At 37.5% G+C, this 27439-nt stretch overlaps 1 protein-coding gene across 7 annotated transcripts in view; it reads left to right on the top strand.

Moving 5' to 3' along the window:
- The window catches only part of GPATCH2 (G-patch domain containing 2), a 198848-nt gene that overhangs the window by 142331 nt on the left and 29078 nt on the right, over positions 1 to 27439 (top strand). For 3 of the 7 annotated variants that reach the window (XM_070767948.1, XM_019976543.2, XM_070767949.1), the window contains exon 8: positions 1425 to 1495. The exons of the other annotated variants lie outside the window; for them this stretch is intronic. In XM_070767948.1, coding sequence (XP_070624049.1) covers positions 1425 to 1495 — 71 coding nt within the window. The remainder of the gene's footprint in view (positions 1 to 1424; positions 1496 to 27439) is intronic. 7 annotated transcript variants of the gene reach the window in all.

Below are 27439 nucleotides of genomic sequence, written 5' to 3'. Positions count from 1 at the left end.
CATGAGAGCCTTGTGTAAGATTTGGGAGGGGGGTGTTATCTAAGGAGTATAATGTAATAACATCTAGTTTTAGAATGACTGGCTTCAGTGTAGAGAGTGGACTTAGATGGGAGCAAGGCTGGAGGCAGGGAGGCCACTGGAGAGACCACTACTGGAACGTGGTTCGTGGGGATGGAAAGAAGCAGATATTTAGGAGAAGTTTAAGGTAGACTTATTGAGTTAAGACATTCCTGAAATAATGATCTAACAACATTCTTTGTGATCTAATTAAGTTCTATTCCTTCTCAAAGATGGCCAAATGTGGCTAGTAATTGACTCTAAATGTTGTCATTAGATAGTTTAAAGCAGTTATATTATTAAAAGTTATTGATACCGGTCAGACAATAGCCACTGACAGTCAGGTTCATTAATTATAATTGTAGCATTTGAACCATTTACTCAGCACTTTTTATGTTCTGGTCTTAGTGCTAACTGTTCTACATGGTTTATCTTATTTGACACTCATGGCAGCCCTACAGGTGGATAGTATTGTTATCTCCATTTTCCAGGTGGAAACTGGGACTTAGAGATAATTACACAGCTTATAAATTGGTAGACCTGTTTTTAAAACCCAGCGACTTGTTACTGGTACAGCTGGGATTCGAACCCAGATCTATCCTGCACTATTACTGCTCTAAGATTTCTATTTTTATTAGGGTTAATTTCTAATATGCTGCACAACTTCTCATTAGCCCAGTCTTGCATATAATCACATTTCTGTATAACCGAGATAAGCTACAGTCTGAGTATACACACAGCAAAAAGTATTGACTACTTGCTTTTCTTTCTTTCCAATTAGTTAGAGTAAAGCAAGTGTGAAGGGGAGTTGGGTGGTGAGGCATTTTGAGGAGGCAGTCAGATATATATTTTTTCTAATTATATATTTCCAAGCCAGTAATTTCTTTGAAAAGGAATGTTTTTAAGTGTTTCTTTACCATGTTAGGCCACTAAATACGGAGAAGTAAGATTAGATATTTTATGTCATCGGAGGTGACAAAGCCCCAAAAAACTCACAGCTGAATGCAGTGGTAGAGCATTGGAGAAGAGAGGTTACGTGACTTTCACCAGGACTACCCAGAGAGCCAGAATTAGAACTGAGTTCTAGACCTCCAGCTCTAGGCTGTGTATTAAGTGACTCTGAGCACTGTTCAGCTGTCAAGGAAGCATTGGCATCTCCTAGTGACATTTTCAGAAGCATGTCAGTAGCATCTCTAGCAAAATTAGTCATCTTCATTTTAAGAAAAACCGGTAAAAAAAAAAAAGAAAAAAGTAATGCAAGTGAATAAATACAGCCCCTTTGAATGAGAAGCATACTTTTCTACTTACGAAATAATGTAATGAAAATATTTTTGTTTCTACAACTTTGTTTTAAACACTTTGGATAGCATCAGCTCCTGAGAGATAACCGAGCTGAAAGAGGACACAAGAAAAACTGTTCTGTGAAAACAGCCAGCAGGTAAGCAATTTAAAATCACCTTTTCTCCTGATCATTGAATCGTGTAATTTTTTTTCCCATGCCAGTATGAATGGTGGTTTAGTCACTAAGTAGTCTCGTACTCTTGCAACCTCATGAACTGTAGCCCACCAGGCTCCTCTGTCCATGGGATTTCCCAGGCAAGAATACTGGAGTGGCTTGCATTTCCTTCTCCAGTGGATCTTCCCAACCCAGGGATCAAACCCTGGTCTCCTGCATTGCAGGCAGATTCTTTATCCACTGAGCCACCAGGGAATCCACTATGAATATGATGAGTTATAGTTAGGGTGCCTTTGGCTCTAAAGTGTCAGCATTATTTTATGTGTCATTTATCAGAATCTGCTTCAGGATTACTAGTAATGAATAGAAATACATCATTTTATTTGTATTTTTTAAAGGTGATGAAAAATAAAGAATGCATTTTTAGAAGAACATCTCTGTTCATAATCCATAGCTTATGAATTTTAGATAAGGATTAGGAATAATTATTTTTAACTATAAAAAATAGAATTAATCTTTTCCCCAAAACTTAAATGGTTTTGTGAGACAGCAATATGTATATTTATTCTAATAATGTATATAAATAAGTATATAGAAAATACACTCTTTTTTAAAAGTGCTTAGGGTTATATTGCTTAGTCAATGCTATTTTTTTTTTTTTCATATTAGAAAGAAGTGCCCCCAGTTTATTGTTTCAGACAGCGCATTTCCAAATTTTGCATGTGGTGTTTCTAAAGACTTCATTTTTACTTTGGTGAAAATAGCTATCAGAATATTGATCAGAACGACTGCCCTGAGATTTACACCAACCCAACTTTTAACAAGATCACTGACCTTGGCAGCCCTCTCTCTGTCTCATTGTTAGGGTGCTTGCCACTGTTTTTGACACTCCCAAGCAAGCTATGTAACTTCCAAGTACCATGTTGTACAAACTAACCCTGACGGAGAACCCACTAGGTATCTGCAGAAGCTAACATAAATCCTATTTAGACAGTCAAAAACTATCACGCATAATAAGTTGACTGACAGGTCAGTGATAGTCAACATAAAACTAATATAGTTACCCCTAAGAAGGTCAGATCCTAAAATTATAAAGTATGGATTAAAGAAATTTTAGACAGATTATAAATAACTATGGATGACATGTTTATAGAAATAAAATAAGCAAGCAACAGATCACTGTTAGAATTGTTCAAGCAGAATTGAATCAAAAGCATATAATTATTAGAAATGAGAAGTATGATTGTGAAATGGAGATAGAACTGAAGAAGTAGGCTAGAATGTAGCATAAAAATATTGAATAAGGTGATGGAAAAATGAAAGAATGGTTAAGAGACACAGAAAAGGTCTAAGATATATTTGATCAGAGGTTTTGATGGCGAGTATAGAAAGGCTGAAAAAAAACATGATGTTGAAGAGATGTTGGCTGAGAATTCCCAAAACAGCTAAAAGTTATAAATCTATACAGAAAGCACAATGAGTACCAATTAGAATAAACAAAGGAAACCCACACCTAGTAGCATGCTGTAGTACTCCTAAAACAAAGAGATCTTAAAAGAATCCAGAGATAAGAGATGAATTACTACAAAGGAATGTACCTCATCAGATTTCTGGGTATCAACAATGATACCAGAGACAGTGGACAAGTCTGCAGAGTACTGGGTGAAAATACATTGTCAGCACAGAACTGTGTACCTAGAAAAAAACATCTTTCACATACGAAGATGAAGTAAAAACAGTTGAAGATTTTCAAAAACTAAGCAAGTTTCCTCCCGACACTTGCTAGAAGACTTTTTAAAAGATGTATTTCAAGGGAATGATCTCCCCAGAAAGTCCAAGATGAAAAAATGAATACTAAGCCAATAAATGGTTAAAGATTTCAGTAAATTTAAACAACTATTGTTTATATAAATTGATAATTATAATATGTAATTTATAAAGCTTTTCAAAAAACAATCTAAGATAATGGAAAATAATGCTGATGATGATAAAGTCTAACTTAAAGTCCTTGAATTGTTTGGGAATGTTTACTTCATTGGTCAGTTAAGAGATGACTTGATAAGATTATATTAAGTATTCATGGCAAAATATCATAAATAACCACCAAATCAAAAAAAATAGAGTATGTAAATTCCAAGCCGGTTGGCAGAGGTGGGGTTGAATGGAATAAAATATTACTCCCCTTAAAAAATCCATTTAAAAAGTCAAGAAGGAAAAAGAAGCATAGAGAAAATGGGACCCAGAGGGAAAAAAAAAATTGAAAACTGAGTCAAATCCATGTATTAGTAACTATAATAAATATTTATGGATTAAATTTGTCTGTTAAAAACAAAGCTAAGCAGATCTGGTTTTTCTTTTAAAGTGCAACTATATGTTCTTTACAAGAGACATACCTGAAATAATGCCAAAAGAAAGTTGGAAAACTAAAAGATGGAAGAGCATGTATCAGATATACTGTAAAAGAGAGCTCTCATACCAAACAAACCGACTTGAGAACAAAAGCCTTAACAAGCTTAAGAAAATCATTATTTAATGATAAAAGGTTCAACTTACCAAAATTGATATTTTATTAATATACATTATATTATATTATATTATATCATATTATATTAATATATAATGAATATATATATTAATATATTAATTGTATTAATTTATATTATAATATTAACATTTATTTTATTAATAAAATAATGGTTTTATTCTTTTGTACATTAAAATATATAAAGTAAATATTAATATCAATGAATGGAGAAACTCACTAACCCACCATCTTGGCGCTCCCACTTCAATAGAACATTCATATTACTGATAGCTTAAGCCATCAGAAAATTTGCATAACAAATGATTAACAAACTTAATGTTATTATATAAGCTCTTTCACCCACATACATTCTTCTCAAAGACACATGTGATATTTTCAAAAATTTACCACTTAACAGGCCAAAGGTACTATCAACAAATTTTAATGAATATGTATCATAAAGAACATATTCTTTAACTTGAATATGATTAAGGAAAATCATTTAGAAAAATAATTTTTTAAAGTTTGAAATTAAAAATACAGTTTAAAATAACTCATTTCAAAAAAATCATAATGATAATACCTTAACTTGTGGGTGCGTTAAGATGGTAGTTAGAGGAAACTTGACTACTTGAAAGTTTTATATTAGAAGTTTGGTCCCAGTTCCTGTTGCAAGTTCAAGATTCTCAATTATAAGATTACTGATTCTAAACTATAAGATACCTGCTTCTGTCTTCTAAGATCAACCCAGCAGGTATTTAGAAAGAGAAAATAAGCAGAAATCTACAAGACGTTTCCAGTATTAAAGTAACCATGGATGCGTGCTAAATTGCTTCAGTCATGTCTCTTTGCGACCCCATGGACTGTACCCCGCCCAGGCTCCTCTGTCCATGGGATTCTCCAGGCAAGAATATTGGAGTGGGTTGCCATTTCCTCCTCAGGGGATCTTTCCAACCAGGGATCAAACCCGCATCTCTTATGTCTGCTGCACAGGCAGGCAGGTTCTTTGCTGCTAGAGCCACCGGGAAGCCAGGAGGGGGATGCTATTTTGAACTTGTGTTCGTGAGATGAGGATACACAAAATGTGCTTGTGTGCTCTGACCTGAGGCAAGAGGCAGTTCAGCCTGAGTGAGGGAAGAAGAAGATGTGAGCAGAACCTTTGGAATTCTTTCATATCATGGGCCATGGCCAAGGGACATATGACATCCGCCCCTTACAGAAAGACTCAGGTCTCTGGTCCAGGTGTTTTCAGGGACAAAGTCAGGGCAGCTCACAGTGCTGTTTTTGTGAGGAGCTGGGAAAGCTTGATGGGACCAGATGACAAATTATCGTGTCTTCACTCAGCCCCCTGTAAACCGCAGGGCTAGAGGATTACAGTTCTCATTTTCTCTGAGAATGAGGAAGGGGAATGTTCTTCTGACAGAGGAATTATTTTGTGGGGAAGACTGTGGTGACTGTGGTTTTCTGGTGCTTGGACCTCTGCACTCGTAAGTCAGGTTCATTCACCTCCAATTCCTGAACTGCTTTGGACTGACACGGAAGACTGCCCTTTGCCTATAGCATTGCCTCACAGAATCCGTTAATAAGACCTTTGAGGAGAAAACAACCTTTCAGAAATAACAACAACAACAATATATTGGACTACAGACTCCAAGAGAAATCGGAAATGTTAGGACAAGTCAAAAAATTTTTGATTAGTGTTATCAATATTAACTAAAGGAGGTATAGGAAGAAAATAACAATATAAAACAAGAAATACAACACATAATTAAGAACCAAATATTTAAGTTTATTTCAGTTTTCCTCAGCAGTATTTTTGAGTTTTCGTTGTATAGGTGTTACACATATTTTATCAGATTTATCCCTAAGCATTTTACCATATTTTTTGGTGTATGAAAATGTTGCTGAGAGAAATTTTAAAAGGTCTTTGTAACTGGAGAGATATACCTTGTTCATGAGTCAAAAGACTCAATATTCTTAAGATGTCAGTTCTCCAAAAATTTATCTACAGATTCAGTATAGCCCAAACAAAAATACCATGAGGCTATTTTGTAGAAATTGAGAAGCAACTGCTAAAATTTATATGAAAATGCAAAGGACTTAAATAGCCAAACTTTTTAAATAGCCAAATAACACTACCTAATGTCAGGACTTAATTACAAAGGTGTAGGAATCAAGAAAATGTGGTATTGGTGCAAAGATAGAAAAATAGATCAAAGAAATATACCCACGTATATTACATACAGTAATATATGATTGGTTGGTTCTTGACAAAGTACGAAGTTACTTTAGTGGGGAAAAAAAAACTATTTTCCACAAATGTTACTGGAAAAACTGAGTATCCATTTGCAAAAGAAAAAAATGATGAACTCTAGTCTATACCTCATACCATAGAGCAAGCTAATTTATGGTGACTAAAAGTGGATCAGTCATTGCACAGGCATGAGGTGAGGGCCAGGGAGGTACTGGAGGAATGGATTACAAAGGGGTATTAAGAAACTGTTGGAGTGATGGGTATCTGCATTATCTTGATTATGGTGAAGGTTTCTCTTGTATATACATATGTCAAAACTTAGGAAATTACACACTTTAAAAGTAGTGCAGGGCTTCCCTAGTCGTCCAGAGGCTAGGACTCCAAGCTTTCACTGCAGGGGTCACAGCTTCAGTCCCTGGCCAGGGAACTAAGATCCTGCAGGCCTCACAGCATGACCAAAAAAAATCGGTGTGTCTTGCTTATGCCAACTACACCTCATAGAGATATAACAGATATATATACTTAGTAAATGGAGAAGGAAATGGCACCCCACTCCAGTATTCTTGCTTAGAGAATCCTGCGGACAGCGCAGCCTGATGGGCTGCCGTCTGTGGGGTCGCACAGAGTCGTACACGGCTGAAGCAACTCAGCAGCGGCAGCATACTTAGTAAAATCTTAACGGCTTTCTGTTCCATTCCAAGTAAAAGCCAAAGTCTTGGCCTTGGCCAGTAAGGGCATATGTGATCTGCGCCTGCCCTCCTTTTTTTCCTCCTTCACCTCATCTCCTCCCACTTGAACCACGTTACTTGCCTGCTCCAGGTGCAGCAGCTTCTTTCCTGTTCTCCAACATGCCAACCCCACTTGCGTCTCAGGGCCCTTGCACATCTCTTCCCCCCGCCTAGAACACCCTTCGTGTGGCTTGCTCCCCACTTCCTTTAAGTCTGTGTTCAGTCTCTACCAGCTCTGCTTTCTGCCGTCCTTCTCGCCTCTACTACCCCTCATTGTCTCCGTTACCTTAAAGCTTCATGAGGGCAGAATCTTTGGTTTACTCACTGGCGTACCCCCAGTATCAGAAACAATGCCCATCACGTCGACAATAAATATTGCTGCATAAAATACCTGCTGAATGAATTTGAAATTGATTCTATGGAAGTAGACTGAATCCTTGTCTTGGGGTCTCTGTGCAGCCTCTGCAATTCTGACTTCTGATCCTGACTTCACCACTCACCAGCTGGGTGACCCTGAGATAATACTCAACTTCTGTGTCCCTCAGTTTATTTATCTGTGAAATAAACTAATTAGTTGTGTTTATCTAATAACACTGTTGGAGAAGGCAATGGCACCCCACTCCAGTGCTCTTGCCTGGAAAATCCCATGGACGGAGGAGCCTGGTGGGCTGCAGACCATGGGGTCGTGAGGAGTCGGACACGACTGAGCGACTTCACTTTCACTTTTCCCTTTCATGCATTGGAGAAGGAAATGGCAACCCACTCCAGTGTTCTTGCCTGGAGAATCCCAGGGACAGGGGAGCCTGGTGGGCTGCCGTCTGTGGGGTCGCACAGAGTTGGACATGACTAAATCGAGTTAGCAGCAGCAGCAGCAATAACACTGTTATAAGGAATCTATGAATGTATGCCCATAAAACATTTAAAATATGAGTTCTTAATGTTAACTGGTATTATAAGTCTGTTTACATCTGTGTGCTTCCTAAGCACTTGTTCAATTTTATTTTATCCTATTTTTCTTATGCATAATTTAGAACATTAAGTCATTCCATAAGACGTAACAGAGTACAGTAGGCCCCAGTTCTGTTTTTCCACATTCTCTAACTTCTTACTCCAAAAGAACCTACTTTTAACTGTTAGCTCTTCCAGTATTGACCTAAATTAATTACATGCTTATATTACTGTTTTTTGAAGGTTTTAGTTTAGAATTACCTATTGACTTCCTGTTCTGCCCTACACACACACATACACACCGTATTTGCATTTCTTTCCTTCTTTTTCCTTAATGATTATATCATAACATCCAGACCAAGTTAATATTCATTGTTTGCATTAGTATGATTATATATGTAGATATTATTTATAGATGTATAACTTTCCTGTTGTGGACATAATTATCTTGTTTTTCATTGGCTTTGTTTTCTAAGTTTGTGCCAACCGCAGTTTATCAACCACCTCTACACAGGAGTGTAACTCCCCTCAAATCTCTTTCTTGATGGCACCGTTTTTTTGGAGCTGTCCATTGTCAGATTCATTGTGAACTGCTCGCTGTCTGGACCTGCTGTACATCTGATGTCCTAGGATCCCTCTTGACTTATCACCCCTAGGGATTTCCTCATCTCTCTCCTATCTGGAATTTCCTTTTCCCTGAATCCCATGCCATTTTTTTTCCCTGAGCTTTCTGAAAAAGAGAACAGGTGTGGTTATATTTGTGAGACTCTGCATCTCTGAAAATGTCATCTTTATTCTAGTCTCGCGTTAATTCATTTCATCAGGAGTTGAATTCTGCTTTGGAAACCTTTTTGCCTCCGAGTTGTAAAGACGTTGCTCCAGTGCCTTCAGCTTCCAGTGGTTGCCATTTTCTCTCTTCTCCTTTTATTTGGCTGTTGGAGCACCCTTAAATGACCCTCCATTTTTTTTTTAAACTTTTTTATACTTTTGCCTTCAAAGATTGCTGGGCAGTTTTATTAATGGTATATCTCAAATCTTTTATGGATTTAAAAAAGTTCTCTAATTGCATTTCCAAGAGCTCACCTCGCTTCTTTGAACATGCCTTCTCCACGTGCTCTCAGTCTTGTTTGATAGAACTTGTCCTTCTGAGGTTATCAGTGGTATTAGGCATGAGGCAACCTGTAAAGCTGAAACAAACACAAGGAAAGACTCAAGTTTAAATTTTTTTACACATTTATTAATTGCAAGATGAAAATTTTTTGTCTTCTTTATCTGTGTGAATTTTTCTGTTCCTCCCTTGATGCCATTTTTTTCCTTGGTATTTTTAATATGGTCTTGACTTTTCTTACCCCTTTTGGTTGAGTGACTGCACTCCTCTTTTTCAACTTATGGAAACATATAAAGGTTAGAGAAGAGAACTGTAATGCATTGAATCAATAAATCTTAGGACCATTTACTTCCGAAACATACCAGGCACATAAGAAAAGATAAAAGCGCAAGAGGTCTGCTGTTAATGACTCAAAGCTGAGATTTTGACATGCAGGACTACAGGATGCGCTTGAGGTGGGCATTCCTCACTGAAGCTCTGAGTGTACAAAGGGCTGTGTGGTTGTGGCTTTAACCTCTGGAATATAAGCCATCTCACCCTCAGCTCCCAGGGGAATGGTCAAGAGCTCCATAGAAGGGTTTTGCCGACATATTTACCAATGCCACACCAATGCCACTAACTATAATGCAGTTTGGCAGTTTTCTAGGTTTGCAGTTTATGGCATTTCTCCTTTTGTTGCCAGATCCACTTTAATGTTCATCTCGGCTCTTTAAATCAATTATGGGTGCTGGGGAATTGTCTCTTTTCCAACTCCTTAGACTGTTTTATGTCCGACAGTACCAAGGAGGGAACAACCTGAAAGTCTCCTTTAAACATCTAACCCACTTAGTTTCAGTCCATTATCTCAGGAAGTTCTCATCAGTGATGGACTTTGTTTTCCAAGGTTTCCTGTACCTCCGCCTCCCCAGAGGGCAATGCTCCTTTGAATTTCCTACTTGTTTCTCATTTGCAAACGTCCACTCACCAGCTTCGTTCACCAGCAACAGTGCCTGTCATCACATGCCATTCCATCATATCCAGAGAGTTACTCATGAAATGTTAATGCATTTTATTTGTTCATATACTTATTGTAAACATAATTAACATTGCCATTCTTTTATGATGTGATACTTCATAGGTCCTATATTCAAAGTTTTGACTGATTCACAAAGATTAAAAAAAAAAAAAAAGGTTAAAATGTAAAAAGGGAAAAAGATAGGTTTATATAATTTAAAACCTTTGTGACTCTTTGTGACTCCCTGGACTGTAGCATGCCAGGCTCTTCTGTCCATGGGATTCTCCAGGCAAGAAAACTGGAGTGGGTAGCCATTCCCTTTTTCAGGGGGTCTTCCTGACCCAGGGATCAAGCCCAGGTCTCCCATACTGCAGGTAGATTCTTTACTGACTGAGCCACAAAGGAGCTACATAATTTAAACAAACAATGATTATTGACAGAGGTATAATTTGATCTAGTTGATTCCAGTGGTATTGATCTTAGACGTCTTTTAGTTTGTTGCTTCATTTTTATTCTCTGTGGGGAGCCCTTATTATAGTATAGGTGTGTCAGATATTGAGTGGTGTGAACTTTCTTCATCATGACAGTATCCTCATGTGTTCAGTAAATGTGTTCTCCCCATATTTTGCATTGCAGTGCTTAAAGTTACATCTTTCCTGTCTTACATTCCTCTTTTGTTTAGATTTCATTGGTTATTCCCATCTAATGTTTCTGTTTGATTAATCTGTGGGGTTTTATTTTCCAATCATCCTTCCATTTCTTCAGTGTTCTCTGTTCATTTTCTTACTATGACATTTCATATTAGTCTTACTGTGTATTATCTCTCCTATTGAATGTGGGGCTTCCCTGGTGGCTCAGTGGTAAAGAATCCACCTGCCAATGCAGGAGACGCCGGCTCAATCCCTGGGTCAGGAAGATGCCCTGGAGAAAGCAATAGCAATGCACTCTAGTGTTCTTGCCTAGGACAGAGGAGCCTGGTAGGCTACAATCCATGGGGTTGCAAAAGAGTCAGACATGGAGTATCCTGCAGACCCGGAATTGAGTTTAAATGAGCGACGGAGAGTTCTGGGGTTCCCAAGACTGATGTTTAAAAAAAAAAAAAAAAAGAGTCAGACATGACTTGGTGACTAAACAACAACAGTATTGAATACATGTCTAGAGTTTCTTCATGCCCTTCTGTTGTTTTTTCATAACTTTAAGCCTTTGAACAGAGAAGGCAATGGCAACCCACTCCAGTTCTCTTGCCTGAAAAGTCCCATGGGCGGAGGAGCCTGGTAGGCTGTAGTCCATGGGATCACAAAGAGTCGGGCACGACTGAGCAACTTCACTTTGACTTTTCACTTTAATGCATTGGAGAAGGAAATGGCAACCCACTCCAGTGTTCTTGCTTGGAGAATCACAGAGATGGGGGAGCCTGGTGGGCTGCCGTCTATGGGGTCGCACAGAGTCGGACACGACTGAAGCGACTTAGCAGCAGCAGCAGCAAGCCTTTGAAAACAAACTCAGAGAAACAGAGAGCACTTTCAGCATATAAGTGCATGAAAGCATATACAACTGTTGCTTTTAAAAACCATCATGTATTAACTATCACTGTCAATATTTAATAAATAACAGCCATGGTTTTTGAGTTATCGTTGCATGCAGCTGCTTATTAGCCAAAGTGGAACACACACACACACATAAACACACACACACTCAGCTAAACATTTAAACAATGCGCCTAAGTATTTTATGGGCTTCGTAGGTAGCTCAGTGATAAAGAAGCAGCCGGAGACACAGATTCGATTCCTGGGTCAAGAAGATCCTCTGGAGAAGAAAATGGCAACCCACTCCAGTTTTCTTGCCTGGGACAGCCCATGGCCAGAGGAGCCTGGCAGGCTAAAATTCATGGGGTCACAAAGAGTTGTACACAACTTAGCAATTGAGCATGCACACACCTAAGTGTTTTATAAAACTCCTGCTGCTGCTGCTAAGTCACTTCAGTCGTGTCCAACTCTGTGCGACCCCATAGACGGCAGCCCACCAGGCTCCTCTGTCCCTGAGATTCTCCAGGCAAGAACACTGGAGTGGGTCGCCATTGCCTTCTCCAATGCATGAAAGTGAAAAGTGCTAGTAGCATCTAAAGTTATTCTTTCACCTGTATCTTTCTCTTAAATTCCAGACTTGATATTCAACCCCCCTTTTTTTTAAATTTCAGTATTCAAATTTATGCTTCTCAAAATTAGATCTTTTTCTCTCTTTTTACCTCATTTGAATTTACAATTAAATAATTCCACATTGTTTCTCATTCTCATAACCTTTGATTAGTATGAGAAAGTTCAATATAGACTTCCCAATTGAAAGTCAGTAAAAGATACATAGAGCAATGCCTGACACTAACTAAAGTGCCATTCATGAAAAGATCGTGCTTTTTTAAACCCATTAACCCATTTTTATGTTAGTGATTAGTCGTTATCTTTCTAAGAAAGTGAAGGTTGCTCAGTCATGTCTGATTCTTTGTGACCACATGGACTATACGGTCCATGCAATTCTCCAGGCCGGAATACTGGAGTGGGTAGCCTTTCCCTTCTCCAGGGGATATTCCCAACCTAGGGATTGAACCCAGGTTTCCCATATTACAGGCAGATTCTTTACCAGCTGAGCCACCAGGGAAGCCCATCATTCTAAGAAGCCATTCACAAAGACTGATAGTAGGTCAAGTCAAGGTTTTAGATCTGGTAACCTTTTTCAAAAATTTGTCCTGCTCCCCTACTTACATGATTTTTGCCATTTACATTTATTGTTGTGATGCACAAAAGCTAACTTATCTAGTGGTCTGATACATAATTTGAAATCAAGTAAAAATATTTTTATTGCTGATATTATTAAATTGGACTTATATTTTTAAATATCTTTTAGAAACTTCTGTTTGTTAATTCACTTTTACTTAGTTCTTAGTAGTATTATATTTGTCATCTGCTTAGTGTTAAATCAGTGCAAAGAAACAGAGGAAAACAATAGAATGGGAAAAACTAGGGATCTCTTCAAGAAAATTAGAGATACCAGTGGAATATTTCATGCGAAGATGGGCACAATAAATGGCAAAGATGGGCACAATAAATGACAAAAATGGTATGGACCTGACAGAAGCTGAAGATATTAAGAAGAGGTGGCAAGAATACACAGAAGAACTGTACCAAAAAGATCTTAATGACCCAGATAAACACAATGGTGTGATCACTCACTTAAAGCCAGACATCCTGGAATGCGAAGTCAAGTGGGCCTTAAGAACCACCACTATGAACAAAGCTAGTGGAGGTGATGGAATTCCAGTTGAGCTATTTCAAATCCTGAAAGATGATGCTGTGAAAGTGCTGCACTGAATATGCCAGCAAATTTGGAAAACTCAGCAGTGGCCACAGGACTGGAAAAGTCATTCCAATCCCAAAGAAAGGCAGTGCCAAAGAATGTTCAAACTACTGCACAATTGCATTCATCTCACATGCTAACAAAGTAATGCTCAAAATTCTCCAAGCCAGGCTTCAACAGTATGTGAACTGTAAACTTCCAGGTGTTCAAGCTGTATTTAGAAAAGGCAGAGGAATGAGAGATCAAATTGCCTACATCCATTGGATCCTAGAAAAAGCAAGGGAGTTCCAGAAAAACATCTGCTTCGGCTTCATTGACTGTGCCAAAGCCTTTGACTGTGTAGATAACAGCAAACTGGAGAATTCTTCAAGAGATGGGAATACCAGACCACCTGACCTGCCTCCTGAGAAATCTGTGTGCAGATCAAGAAGCAACAGTTAGAACTGGACATGGAACAACAGACTGGTTCCAAATTGGGAAAGGAATATGTCAAGGTTGTATATTGTCACCTTGCTTATTTAACTTATATGCAGAATACATCATGTGAAATGCCAGGCTGGATGAAGCACAAGCTGGAATCAAAATTGCCAGGAGAAATATCAGTAACCTCAGATTTCCAGAGATACCACCCTTATGGCAGAAAGCGAAGAACTGAAGAGCCTCTTGATGAAAGAGTAGAGTGGAAAAGTTGGCTTAAAACTCAACATTCAAAAAACTAAGATCATGGCATCCAGACCCATCACTTTATGGCAAATAGATGGAGAAACAACGGAAATAGTGAGAGACTTTATGTTTTGGGGTTCAGAAATCACTGCAGATGGTGACTGCAGCCATGAAATTAAAAGACACTTGCTCCTTAGAAGAAAAGCTTTGACAAACCTAGACAGCATATTAAAAAGCAGAGACAGTACTTTGCCAACAAAGGTCCATCTAGTCAAAGCTATGGTTTTTCCAGCAGTCATGTATGGATATGAGAGTTAGACTATAAAGAAAGCTGAGTGCCAAAGAATTGATGCTTTAAAACTATGGTGTTGGAGAAGACTCTTGAGAGTCCGTTGGACAGGAGGGAGATCAAACCATTCAATCCTAAAGGAAATCAGTCCTGAATATTCATTGGAAGGACTGATGCTGAAGCTGAATCTCTGAAGTTTGGCCACCTGATGTGAAGAACTGACTCATTGGAAAAGACCCTGATGCTAGGAAAGATTGAAGGCAGGAGGAGAAGGGGACAACAGGAGTTGGTTGGTTGGATGGTATCACCAATTCGATTGACATGAGTTTGAGCAAGCTTTGGGAGTTGGTGATGGGCAGGGAAGCCTGGCGTGCTGCAGTCCACGGGATCGCAGAGTAGGACACAACTGAGCGACTGAACTGTACCGAACTAGTGGTAAAGGACATAAAATTCCCTGGATGCTGTGTGCTCTTAATTTTTTGTGATATCGATTAGTAATGAGGAGGGGTAGTGAACTTTTTTTTTTTGCTGTCACCTTCTTACCCAATTAGTAGTAAAAAGAGTCTTCTAAAATGAAAAATGGCAATAGATTTAATCAGAGGATCAAAAATCCCATCACAGCCACAGACACACACACACACGCATTCATGTCAACCTTCTTCCATCAAATTAGAAAAAATATTCTTATTTACATTAATACAGAGCATATTTGTTTTCACATCATGATACAAGTCACTGTGTTTTTTTGGAAATGCAACAAATAAAATTGCAGCTGTTTTTTATTTGATCTTCTAAAGATCCAAAGATGTTCAAGGATTCAGTTTGCTCAGCCTTCCCCATAGTGTCATCTGTTATTTGGGAAGGAGACCTAATTTGCAACAGATATAAAACTATTTGTCATTTTGCAGGTTTGCCAAAAATAAATGAAACTATTAATTACTACATTCTTGAGCAGCTGTTAATAAATTGGGATAACTGTTCATTAGAGTACTGGTTAATGACATAGACTATATTTGGTTAGTGTTGCTTTTCACAGAAATGTATGAACAAAATCAAGTGTATCAGCAACTAAATGATGCTTTATTTTAATTATTTAAAATGAGAATTACCTATCCTATGGTAGGAGAGATTTAATTTAAAACAAATTCTCTTTTGTCATATAAAACTAATAATTCAACACCATATTTTAAAGCAAGTTATATCAGTCAACATTTTGTGTACTTAATATTTACATTCCAAAATAATGGCTTGAAACTGCTTTTAAATGGTAATTTTAAAAAATTATAATCCTTTATTATTTTTTTTCTTTCCAAACCTAAAATTGGCATTAGATTTTATTGTTCTAAAACAGTTTACTCAATCTTCCAGATAGAAAACTATCTTTCAAAAAAAAAAAAAAGAAAGAAAACTATCTTTCAGATTATTTTAATTCATTCATCAGTATGTGTGAATGAACAATTAGCAAGTATTCACATAGTCACTTTAATTTGAATCTATGCATTCCATATTTATTTAATTGAAATACATTTAATAGCAAATGTGTTCTAATTTTTTTTTAAATTCAATAGGTTCTAGGTAGAGGAAGTATTTAAAGTGGAATAATTGGAAACATCCCACATATGCAGCATAAATGCTTTCTAAAGAATTTAATTAATCTATTTTTCTTTATATGACCAAATTATTTTAAAAAGGCAGTATTCTCAGAAAGTCGGTCCTGCCTTGTGTCCTTTTGGCATCCTAAAGTTCTAAGCTACCTTGCCAAAATTTTAAACTAATGATTATAGAGAGTTGTTTTAAATTGTGATTACACCTAAAGAAAATTATCAGCAATTAGAATTTTGAGCAATTGCTTTTAAATTTAATGTGAATAACCCACACAGAAAAGAAAAAGGGGTTTGCCATTTGGAATATGTAATACGTTCAGGGCATGGTAAATAAAAAAGCAATCAAGTACTCTGGGGAAACATTCATTTTTACTTCCCTGTTTTCTTGGGATCTGATAGATGAGCTAGATATTTTCAAACGACTAAAAGTATGCACAGCCTCTCACCTCTGGAACAGCAGTTGAATTTGGCCATGGTCACTAATAATGAAGAATAGTTAGCATATGAAAGCTGTTGCAGTGACCTGTAGCTGAAATAAATTTGTTGTCTGAAGTCCACTTCCTTAAAGACCGGTGTCTGTTTCGCGGTTGGCACTCTCCAAATTGGTCCTGTGATTAAACGGGCATGGACACCGAGCTCACCTTTATCTCCTAGAGATGGTTCCCCAGGAAGTGGTGCCTGCACACCCGCAGGGCCACGTCGCAACAGCTTGTAGCACTCCTGCGGCCTGAATTAGAATTGCATTACAGGGACATTCGAGGATCTGTTCATACAGTGCATATATGTGCCGGAATACTTCCCAGGACAACAGGCACAGTCTTGATACAAAAGGATCAGTTAGGGAACTGATTCGTAAAAGAATTGATATAAAAATTAATGTTTTAAACCAGCAGTACAGTAAGCAAAGCATCTACTTGATAATTTGTACCTTCCAATCTCCAGAATAAACCTAGTAAATCCATCTGCCACATAGAAAACACTTTCAATGTAAAATACTATTTTATGTCTATAGAAGAGAAATTATATCCACTCTTATTTCTGAGGTATGTAACTCTTCATTATATAACAGGAGTCATCTGCAATCTAAAAAATTTAATGCAAATATAAGTAATTAGAATGTTTTAATGTTTCATCTAATAATTTATGAACAGGTTCATATATTAAACTATTAACTATCACTTTTTAGCTAATAGTAATGACCTTTCACTTCTAAGCCAATTTAAAAATAAATTCAAGTATCATAAAATAATGTCCCACAGAGTTAGAACTATGTTTTTAAAAGACAGTTTCTTCATAATCCGTGGTATTATCCTTGCCCTTACTCTTTAGAAATATTTTTCCATCACTCCAGAGTGATTTGTTTGTATACTAAGATATTTTGGGGGAATTTACCTTTTGTTTATTTCATATACTTCTGATCAATTCCAACTCATGCCCAATTATATTACACTAAATTAACATAATTCAACAGATGTTGATATTTAAATGTTTTCTGGCATTCAAATCTTGGACAGCTGTCTTCGAGCTTGGGGAAAAGGCAAACATTTAGAGTTAAATGCTGAACATATGCTTAAATTACTAATTAGAAAGATGGAATAAAAACTATGCATTATCCTTTCTAAGGACAATAAACCTCAGAGAGGGATTTCTATAATCCTTTTGTATCAAGTTATAGTCCTGGGTGTGTACAGACTAAATAACATGGACTTCATGGATAACTTTATTTAATTTCAGATTTGATCACTTAAAAATCATGGAGAGTCTCACTAATATGTGAAAAACCTATGATGACTTAATACTTTCAGTCTTAAGAGTTGAAAAGATGCCTTTGCACTTGCAATATCAAGATGGCAAAAGCAGTTTTTGACAATATTTTATTATGGAAAATGTCATCACAAGCAGAAATACAGAGAAAAATATAAACTGGCTTAGGTAATATATCAACTGGCTTAGGTAATTACATGTGGCCAGCCTTATTTCATCTTTATCTTATTTCAACTGAAATATGTCAGTATATTTCTCTAAAACATAACAGTCTCAAAGAAATCCCATTGTACCATTATCACATCTATTAAAAAAGCAATAATTCTTTAATATATAGGAATATATATATATGTTTATGTGTGTTTAATTATAGCTGATACGCAGATGTCTCCACTTATTTTATAATCTCTTGTCTTACACATTGTTTGAATTGGGATCCAGATGAGATCTATCTGTTAAAATTGTTTGATATATATATGTAACTTCCCATTGATTTATAAACCCTCCTCCCCTTTCATTTTTTCCTTGAAATTTTTTGTTTGAAGAAGTCAGCTTGTTTGTCCTATAAAGTTTCTCACATCTGAGGAATGTTGCAGATTTTATCCACATGGTGTCATTTAACCTCTTCCTCTGTCCCTTGAGTTTTCTGCTGTGGGTATTTCGAGCTAGAGAATCAATTTGATTCAGGTTCAGTTTTGCTGTTTTGTTTTGTTTCTGCATAACTGTTCGAGGGATGGTGGCCTAGACTTCCCTCTCTATGCATCTCTCTCTCTGTGATTTGTTAGTCATAAAGATCATCGCCCAAATTCATTCACTAAGGGTCATGGGATGACGATATGTTAATTCTGTCCTCACACTTTGGTTCATTAATTGGATTACTTCTGTTTCAAACTTAGCCCCTTCCAATACTTGATTACTGAGGTACAGATCACATAGGAAAAGCAAGATGAATACTTGCTCCTTTCCCTTTAGTTATCAGTTTTCAAAATTAATTGATTTCTTACACTTTCCAGAGGTGACTGGTGAAATTTTATTCTGTTTCTTTAACTCATTGGTTTAAACAGATTTCATGTTTAAATACGTTTAACTCCATTTGTTATCGTCCTAATTGATATTAAATTGGCCCATTTTTGGGCGGTGGGAGGTTATTTAAATGGGTTCCTGAATCTTTCCTTGCCAGGAGATTTTGCTTTCTTCTTTGCTGTCTGGTATATTTATATTTTCTAGGCTTTCTTGGACCTTTTCCAGCCTAGACCAAGAATCAACCATTTCTTTAAGAATTACTGATTCATTTACTGGGAAACAGTTTTAGAAACCACAGTCTGCATATGAGGGGTGTCATTATTTCTAGACATTTATAATGAAATGACTTAAAATTTTTTAACATGTTGGCTTATACTAGTAGTTCCAGTTCAAATGCAAGACTTCATTGTAAAATTTTCTGTCATTGATTTTAATGTCCTTTTTAACATTAAAAGTATTACCTCTAGTGACACCGTAATAATTGTTCATTTTATCGATCATACCATACATACATAATAGTCTCAGAATCACCATACTGTCATGACCACTAATAAAATTATTACCGAAAATAGTTTAGGTTTTTTCTTTTTTGTATTCTTTTTGTACCTAGTATTATATTTCACTAGAAATGCACAAATTCATGTATTTTAAAGTCACTTGAAATAGTTTCCAAGGATAGATATATTAATCCATAGTTAGGTGTAGAGACTGTTTTTTAAAATTGTTTTTGTTTTATAACAATAGAAAAATTGTTACAGCTTCCACAATCAAATCTCATCAGGAAATTTCTTTCAAAGAAGTCTGACTTGTACTCAGTTTTCACCACTTATTCCTACCTCCTCATACAGGTGGCTATTGCTTTTTTTTTTTTTATGGTTTATCTTTCCTTTGGCTTTGTTTTTCTATTTTTAAGATAAGCAGACCTATCTTCCTTGCCCTACTTTTCCACTTCCTTTTTTCTCTCACTCTTACTCTCACTCCAGTATACTGTTTGATTTTTAGGAAGGTTTATTTTTTCTAATAATTACCTTTTCATTAATATTTTTATATAATAACCACAGGTACAAAACTTGTGGATACTGAGTGCGAACTGTATTTTATTTTAACTCATTTAATTTCCATAGTTACCCTTCGAGATAGAGACTCTTATTATCCCCATTTTGCATATGAGAAAACAGAGGAGTTAAATAACTTTCCCAGGTCAAACTGTAGATAATTTATACAACAGTCTTTATTGTTTTTTCCCCCAAGTCTTCTAAGGCATATAAAAATTCACTTGACCATTTTCTCAAATCTAGTATCTTGTTTCTAAGAAAAACCACTGTCTTCTGAAATAGTAATTTTTTAGCATTATTCAGATTACTTATACATTATTTAGAGAAAAAGTGACATTTTGACTGATCACAGCTAATATGACTTTTGTTTGGTCATTTGGCATTTGTTTTCTGAAAAGTAAAAAATTGTCAGGGCTTCCATGGTTTTCCAAAGAAATTGATTATGTAAATCAGAAGAGGAAAGGATTTAGATTTGCCATTAATTTCTTTTGACTATTTCTTCATGGACACTTAGAGGCAAGAGACCTCCCAGATACAGAGGCAATAAACCTGATTTACCAAAATTTCATAAGATGTTTGGTTCAGAGATCTTGATGCAAAACTAACCCTTGATATAGACTAATGCATTCCAAGTTTGCGAATATTTCAATTGAATTGAACTGGGAGAATCCTGAAGTACTCTCCCTCCTGATTATTGAGCATTAGTGTTCCCATAGTCATCACAAGCGTCCCTAGTAGCTTACCTAGCTCTTACAGTATATTTCACAGTCTAGTAAACATTTGCGAATAAGTCAGGTGGCTAAGTGGTAAAGAAATCTCCTGCCAATGCAGGAGATGTGGGTTTGATCCCTCGGTGAGGAAGATCCCCTGGAGAAGGAAATGACAACCCACTCCAGCATTGTGGCCTGGAAAATCTCACAGACAGAGGGGCCTAGCAGGCTGCAGTCCATGGGATAGCAAAAGAATTGAACACAACTTAGCGACTAAAGAGTAGCAGCAACAGCTGCAGAAATTTTGCATTCGGAATGTTCATTCATCTGCCAGAAACTATCATGGAAGAGGAGTAACTGAAAGCATTCTTTTCACAAAGTTACACTTAATGAAATGCAAAATTATGTAGAAAGGTAAAACACTTTACCGCCAAGGTGCCTACATGTATTATAAAAGCTGGTTTATGTGTGCAAGCTTGGTTTTGCAGACATTTATATCCCAGAGCCCAAAGTATGGACCAAGTAAGTTTTCTAGTTTTCTATTTCCATAAGTAAACACTTCTTTATTTTAGAATATTGATTATCATAAAAACAAGTCACTCCAAAAACTCTGGCATGCCTTGGTAAATTTCATTCAAACTGTTTAATAAATGCCCGAATTATAAGGCTTGCAAGAACCAAGGGGATTTTACTTAATAAGTCAGATGTGGACCCCACTGCCTTCAAGGACTAAACAGTCTGGCTAGAGTATTAATTAGCTCATGTACTTATATATAGCTGTAGTTTAAAGTAGAAAACATTGTTTTCTCTGAGCAGTGGGAGATTATTCTGGCAGTGGCAATTAGAAAAGACTGCATAAAATGGAAGTGGCATTTCACCTGGGTCATAGACTCTCAACTGAATTCTGTTCGTAAGCAATAATTTAACCTAAATTCAAGTAAGTTATATTAAATGGTAATGTTCAGTGCATGTTCAGTCACTTCAGTCATGTCTGACTCTTTGTGACCCTACGGACTGTAGCCTGCCAGGTTCCTCTGTCCATGTGATTCTCCAGGCAAGAATATTGGGGTGGGTGGCCATGCCCCGCTCCAGGAGATCTTTTGGACCCAGGGATGGAACCTACATCTCCTGCATCTCCTACATTGCAGGTGGATTCTTTACCCACTGAGCCACCTGGGAAGCCCAAATGGTAACATTGTCTGGCATATTCCAAAGTAGTACATCTTTCAGAAGTTTGAGACATGCTGACCTATTATTTAAAAATTCAGTTTTTATTACCTCCTCAACCTGGAGGTTAAAAGTGACAACCATATTTTCCTTTGCTTTTCTATATTCATGCTCAGCCAATGTACATTACAGCATATAGAATTATGATATTACTGTAAGTCCCCTCTCAACAAGCAAAGTCATGGAGCCTTCACAAAACTAAGCTGCACTCAGTCTTAAGCCTGTATCTGCCAACTCAGTCATGCAAGGGAATTGTAGACTCTACTAGAACGAGCAAAACCTCTCAACTTCAGGAGCTGCCTTGGAAAGGGATCTACATTTGATTCCATCTCTTCATTAGTGCAATAACTTTCTGCCTACAGCTGCAATGAAATCCAGAATTATATCTACAAAAAAATTATGATCATTTTCCCAATGAGTTTAATCATCAATTTAGTTGATAAACTGATTAATACAGTCAAACAGGCAGCTCCATTCTTTTTCTCCAGAGAATTTAAAAATAATTATGAATGGACAGATTGGTTGGATTTATCAACACTCGATGCTACAAGGAGACGCCCCTCCCCCCTCTCCCTCCTACGGCCCAGCTCCCGCCATGTTGAATCGCTTACAGAGCCCCAGATACAGCATCTCATGTGTGCACCTCATGGCATCTGTGCCTCTTCAGATGTCTTCTCCCAGCAAGGGGCCTGGAATGCCTTACATGCTGGTTTGGAATTCTCTTTGCATATTGAGGGGAAATCATTTTCCCACATGATCAGTAGACTTTAACCCCTATGAATGAAATGCATATGAAAGCAAATGAAAGCCATATCTTTTTTATTTCTCAATCCTGTTTTATGGCATAGGGCATGGCATGCATTACATTTTCAGTAGATGCTTATTAAATGGAGTGTAATAAACTAAGTTGAATGAGGTACTATGGTATAGGGGAAAAAGTGATTCTTTTGAGGCAAGCATTTCTTGGCTCAAATATGAGGACTTTACTTCTCATTTACCTGATCTTTGATGAATAACAGTTTCTGTGGATCTCAGGTTCTTCAGACGTATATCAGGTTTATGTGACGATTAAAAAAGATAAAGTATGTGAAAATATTTGGCATAGCACCCCATATATAACTGAAACAGTCAATAAGCTTGGATGTTCCTGGTAATTTAGATAATAAATTCTGTAAGACTTAAGAACCCAACATGTGTTCAAAATAATTTTTAAGATAATAAAATATATTCTCTGTCCTGCCCTTTTCACTCCATTATTCCCTGAAGCTAGTAAAAGAAAGAAACTCAGCACTCATGTTCCACAATGCTACTGAACTAAAAGCTCCATTTAGAGTCAGAAATCATCAAATAGGACAATAGGTAAAAAGTCAGTTCAATAAACAAATTCAAATATTATATATGGTATTGGATGAAGTAGATCTGAAAATGAAAAGTGCATGGACTTCACTTTTAAAAGTTAAAAATATTATGAATACTCATAATAGTATTAATCACTAAAAATGGCAACTATCAAATACCATCCTGTGAAGCATTTCATAGTGTCTGATCAGAAAGGGAATGTGGGATTCTATCTGCATCTATAGTCTGATCTGATGGTTCCTTTATGTCAGATGCAAGGTGCTATCAAGAATAGACACATAGCTCATTGCATTTAATGGAGATATCTAAAAGAATCATTTATTTTGAGTAAGTCTCTCTGAGTGTCAATACTAGCTTGATCATTTTTTAAGGGAATTAGAATAAACTTATTGTTGACTCTATACTAAATATCAGTGCAATTGCAATCAGATTCCAGAAATGTATAGTTACAGGTATGAATCAAGTAAATCAAATCAGTATCGATAGCTTCCATGATAGCTCAGTTGGTAAAGAATCTACCTGCAATGCAGGAGACCCCGATTCTATTTCTGGATTGAGAAGATCTGCTGGAGAAGGAGTAGGCTACCCACTCCAATATTCTTGGGCTTCCCTTGTGGATCAGCTGGTAAAGAATCCGCCTACAATGTGGGAGACTTGGGTTTGATCCCTGGATTGGGAAGATCCCCTGGAGAAGGGAACAGCTACCCACTCCAGTATTCTGGCCTGGAGAATTCCATGGACTACATAGTCCATGGGGTCACAAAGAGTCGGACGCGACTAAGCAACTCTCACTTTCACTGTGGTGTGAAGAATAAAAGAATATTCCAAGGTGCCTCAAATATCATAGATTCTGCTTGAAGAGACAATATCAAAATTTGAACTCAGGTGAAATAAATTTTCTGCAATTTCCCCAAAATGGTGGCCTGCTACTATAGATAGCTATGTGGGTTTATTACATCGTATGCTGCTGCTGCTGCTAAATCCCTTCAGTCGTGTCCGACTCTGTGCGACCCCATAGACATCAGCCCACCAGGCTCCCCCGTCCCTGGGATTCTCCAGGCAAGAACACTGGAGTGGGTTGCCATTTCCTTCTCCAATGCATGGAAGTGAAAAGTGAAGTCGCTCAGTCGTTTCCGACTCTCAACGACCCCATGGACCGCAGCCCACCAGGCTCCTCTGTCCATGGGATTTTCCAGGCAAGAGTACTGGAGTGGGGTGCCATTGCCTTCTCCGATTACATCGTATAGTACTTTCTTATTCATGTGTGTCTACTGCATTAGGCTATGAGCCCCTCCATGGTAGGAGTTGTCTTATTCTTGGTGTTTCGTTTAGTGTCTTGTGAATTACATGATTCAAGGTCAAGTTTTGTTAATTGTTAAATGAGTGTTTTTGAGTGAATTTAAATAACAGTTTAAGAAAGTGTTTTCCAAAAAAAAAAAAACGCATGATTGATTGCCAAATGAAATGTTGAGGCAACAGTTGTTACCATAGTTTGATTTGTTTTAGTTCAATAAACATTTGTCCTGTTTCTCAGAGATGACAGAGGCAAAGCTAGGTTCTTCGAATTAGACATGGTGCTTGGCCTCTAGTTGTTTCCAGTATGTATTTAACTGACATCCACTCTAATCTGAAAGCAACTTGAGGCCATACCATAGGATAAGTGTAATGACAGAGACGCACACAGATGGGTAAGAAATATAAATAAAAAGCACTTGGAAAAATAATGAGCCTAGGAAAGTTTGAAGAAGAGAAAAAACATTTAGATTTAAATGCAGGGAGAACTTTGAAGGGTGAAAGGGCAGGCTCTCAAAGATGGTAGAATTAGGAAGCTTTTTCAAGTGCGTAGAACCCATTGTCTTACGTGTTGGCTCATATACATAGACCTGGTGACTGGCACTTCTTAAAGCAAAATCTGAAGAAATTAAACAAATATGGGAAGGATGATGGCAGTGCCAGGGAAGCTAAGATGTAGCAGCAGTTCTCCCAAATAGAAATGCAGAAACCTTCCTGAATAATTTGCTCTCTGAAAAGATTAACTTTCCTCCCAATATGAGAATGTCCTCATTCACATACACTCAGAACATTCTAATATCTACCTGAATTGCATACAATAACCCCCCGCCACCTTTCAGGTACCATTTGTTTATTATAATGAAGAGGTAAAAAAAGAAGAAGAAGAAGGATTTAAATGAGCTGTTTAGGGATATAGAAGTGATATCACCAGAATCACAGCCCCTCGAGGCTTTAGCTAAGGTACGGAACACACGATGGAGAAGCAAGTCGCCTTTGAAGTGGAAAGTACTGAGAGATGGCCAAGAGAAGGTCCGCCGTGGCAGTGGGTTGACCTGAGAAAGTCAGTGGGCTTCAGACTCGTGAGAGGTTCATGGGTTTTTAATGAGTTTTTGAAATGAAAATGAGCGCTTTATTCTTAACATGCTGTGACACCTTTAAAGCCAGCAGAATCACTCTAAGGAAAAATTTAGCTTTCCTATTAACTACCCAAAAAAATTCCTACTCATTATTTAGAAATGACCTTGATTTATACCCTTATTATATTGATATTATCTTTATCACATTGATAGTATTGAGATGAAACGAGCTTATACAGTCGTGTGTGTATTTCGTGTCTGTTTCCTGATACTCTACACTAGGCATTCTCCCGGCTACCTACCATCACGTCCCCTGTGCTGTGAGATCCTGGGTAAATTGCTTTATTTCTCTGTGCCCTGGGCTTTTTATCTGTTAAGCGGAGATGATGATAATAGTAAATTGAATAGCTGACAGTTTCCAGTTGCTTACTGTGGGCAGGCTTTGTGCCAAGTGTTTTACACAAACAATCTTTAAAATAAAATCTTCAAAAAACCTTTGAGGTAGATAACTAATCTAATCACAGTTCTTGAAGGTAAGGAAATTGCGGCCAAGGGAGCTTAAGTAACATGCCAAAGGTTAGGAAAAGTCCTTCTCACACATTGACAAGATACGGTAATAAGTTGGCTCTTTGAGAGAACTAGTTGGGAAAACAGAAATGGTGGTGTCAGACATTAGGGTTAGGTGAGGACTCAAGCAGATCAGGCCAACAGAACTAAAGCTTCGTCTAATACTTCAGCTTCCACAGTGGGAAAAGTTCCACCTGCCTTTGGCAAAGAAATACCTTCAGCTGCCAAAACCACTTGCATTGATTAATCCTGTTTGCTGTTTTCTGATTCATCTCATTATAATTTGTATTTTTTTGTTCCATGCTCATTGTAAAAATAAAGTCCAACATAAATGGGAGGCAAAGAGAAGACAGTTTCCAGCAAATGGGAGATAATCGTCACCAGTATTTGTGGCATGGTTTCCATACTTTTCAGCAAACACCTTTGCATGGTCATTGACTTGGAGATATTAATTTAGTTACCATGAAGATGGAGAAGGAAATGGCAACCCATTCCAATATTCTTGCCTGGAGAATTCCACGGACAATGGAGCCTGATGGGCTACACAATCCATGGAGTCACAAAGAGTCGGACACGACTGAGTGACTAACACACACACATACCATGAAGAAAAATAAAACAGGATGAGAAGCTGGAGAATGAAAGGGGATGCTTTTCAGATAGAACATATCCATAGATATTTGGATAAAGCTTTTTTTTTTTAAGTGACATTATTAAATTCTATTCTTTGTGATACTGTAAGTAGAAAGGGTGGCCTATGTGTTTAGAATATTTTAAACTTTGCACAGAAATTTTAAGATAGGTGTTTTCTATTTTAGATTATGAATACTAGTTTGGTATCAGTCTATGGTGTTTGGTATTAATGCCTCCATTAATAGTTCAGAATCAGTTAGGAACCATGGATCCTCTTACTAAAAAGTACACACGTTTTGCATTTGGTTTCATGAGGCTCCCGGCCCACCTGAATAGTGAAAATCATTCCGTCGTGTCCGACTCTTTGTGACTCCTGTGGCCTTCCAGGCTCCCCTGTTCATGGAATTCTCTAGGCAAGAATACTGGAGTGGGTTTCCATTCCCTTCTCCAGGGGATCTTCTCAACCCCGGGATCAAACCCAGGTCTCATGCATTGCAGGCAGATTCTTTACCATCTGAGCCACCAGTGCAGCCCTGAAGGCTCCCACTATCTCCTCCATGTCCCCACCTCCCATTCTCTCCCCCCTACGCCCCATTCACTACAGTTCATCCACACTTGCTCTTCTCTGAGGACCCTGGAGAGTCCTTAGCTAGTGACATTGGTCCCTGAGTTCCCTGGAAACTCCTGACACACAGCTTCCATCCCTCAAGGAGCTTCAGAGGGGAAGCCTTAATTGGCCTATAACCTGGCACGGAGGAA

The sequence above is a fragment of the Bos indicus genome, chromosome 16 (assembly GCF_029378745.1).
Source record: "Bos indicus isolate NIAB-ARS_2022 breed Sahiwal x Tharparkar chromosome 16, NIAB-ARS_B.indTharparkar_mat_pri_1.0, whole genome shotgun sequence".
In the NCBI taxonomy this organism is placed as follows: domain Eukaryota; kingdom Metazoa; phylum Chordata; class Mammalia; order Artiodactyla; family Bovidae; genus Bos; species Bos indicus.
This window is presented reverse-complemented; position numbering and strand designations above follow the sequence as displayed.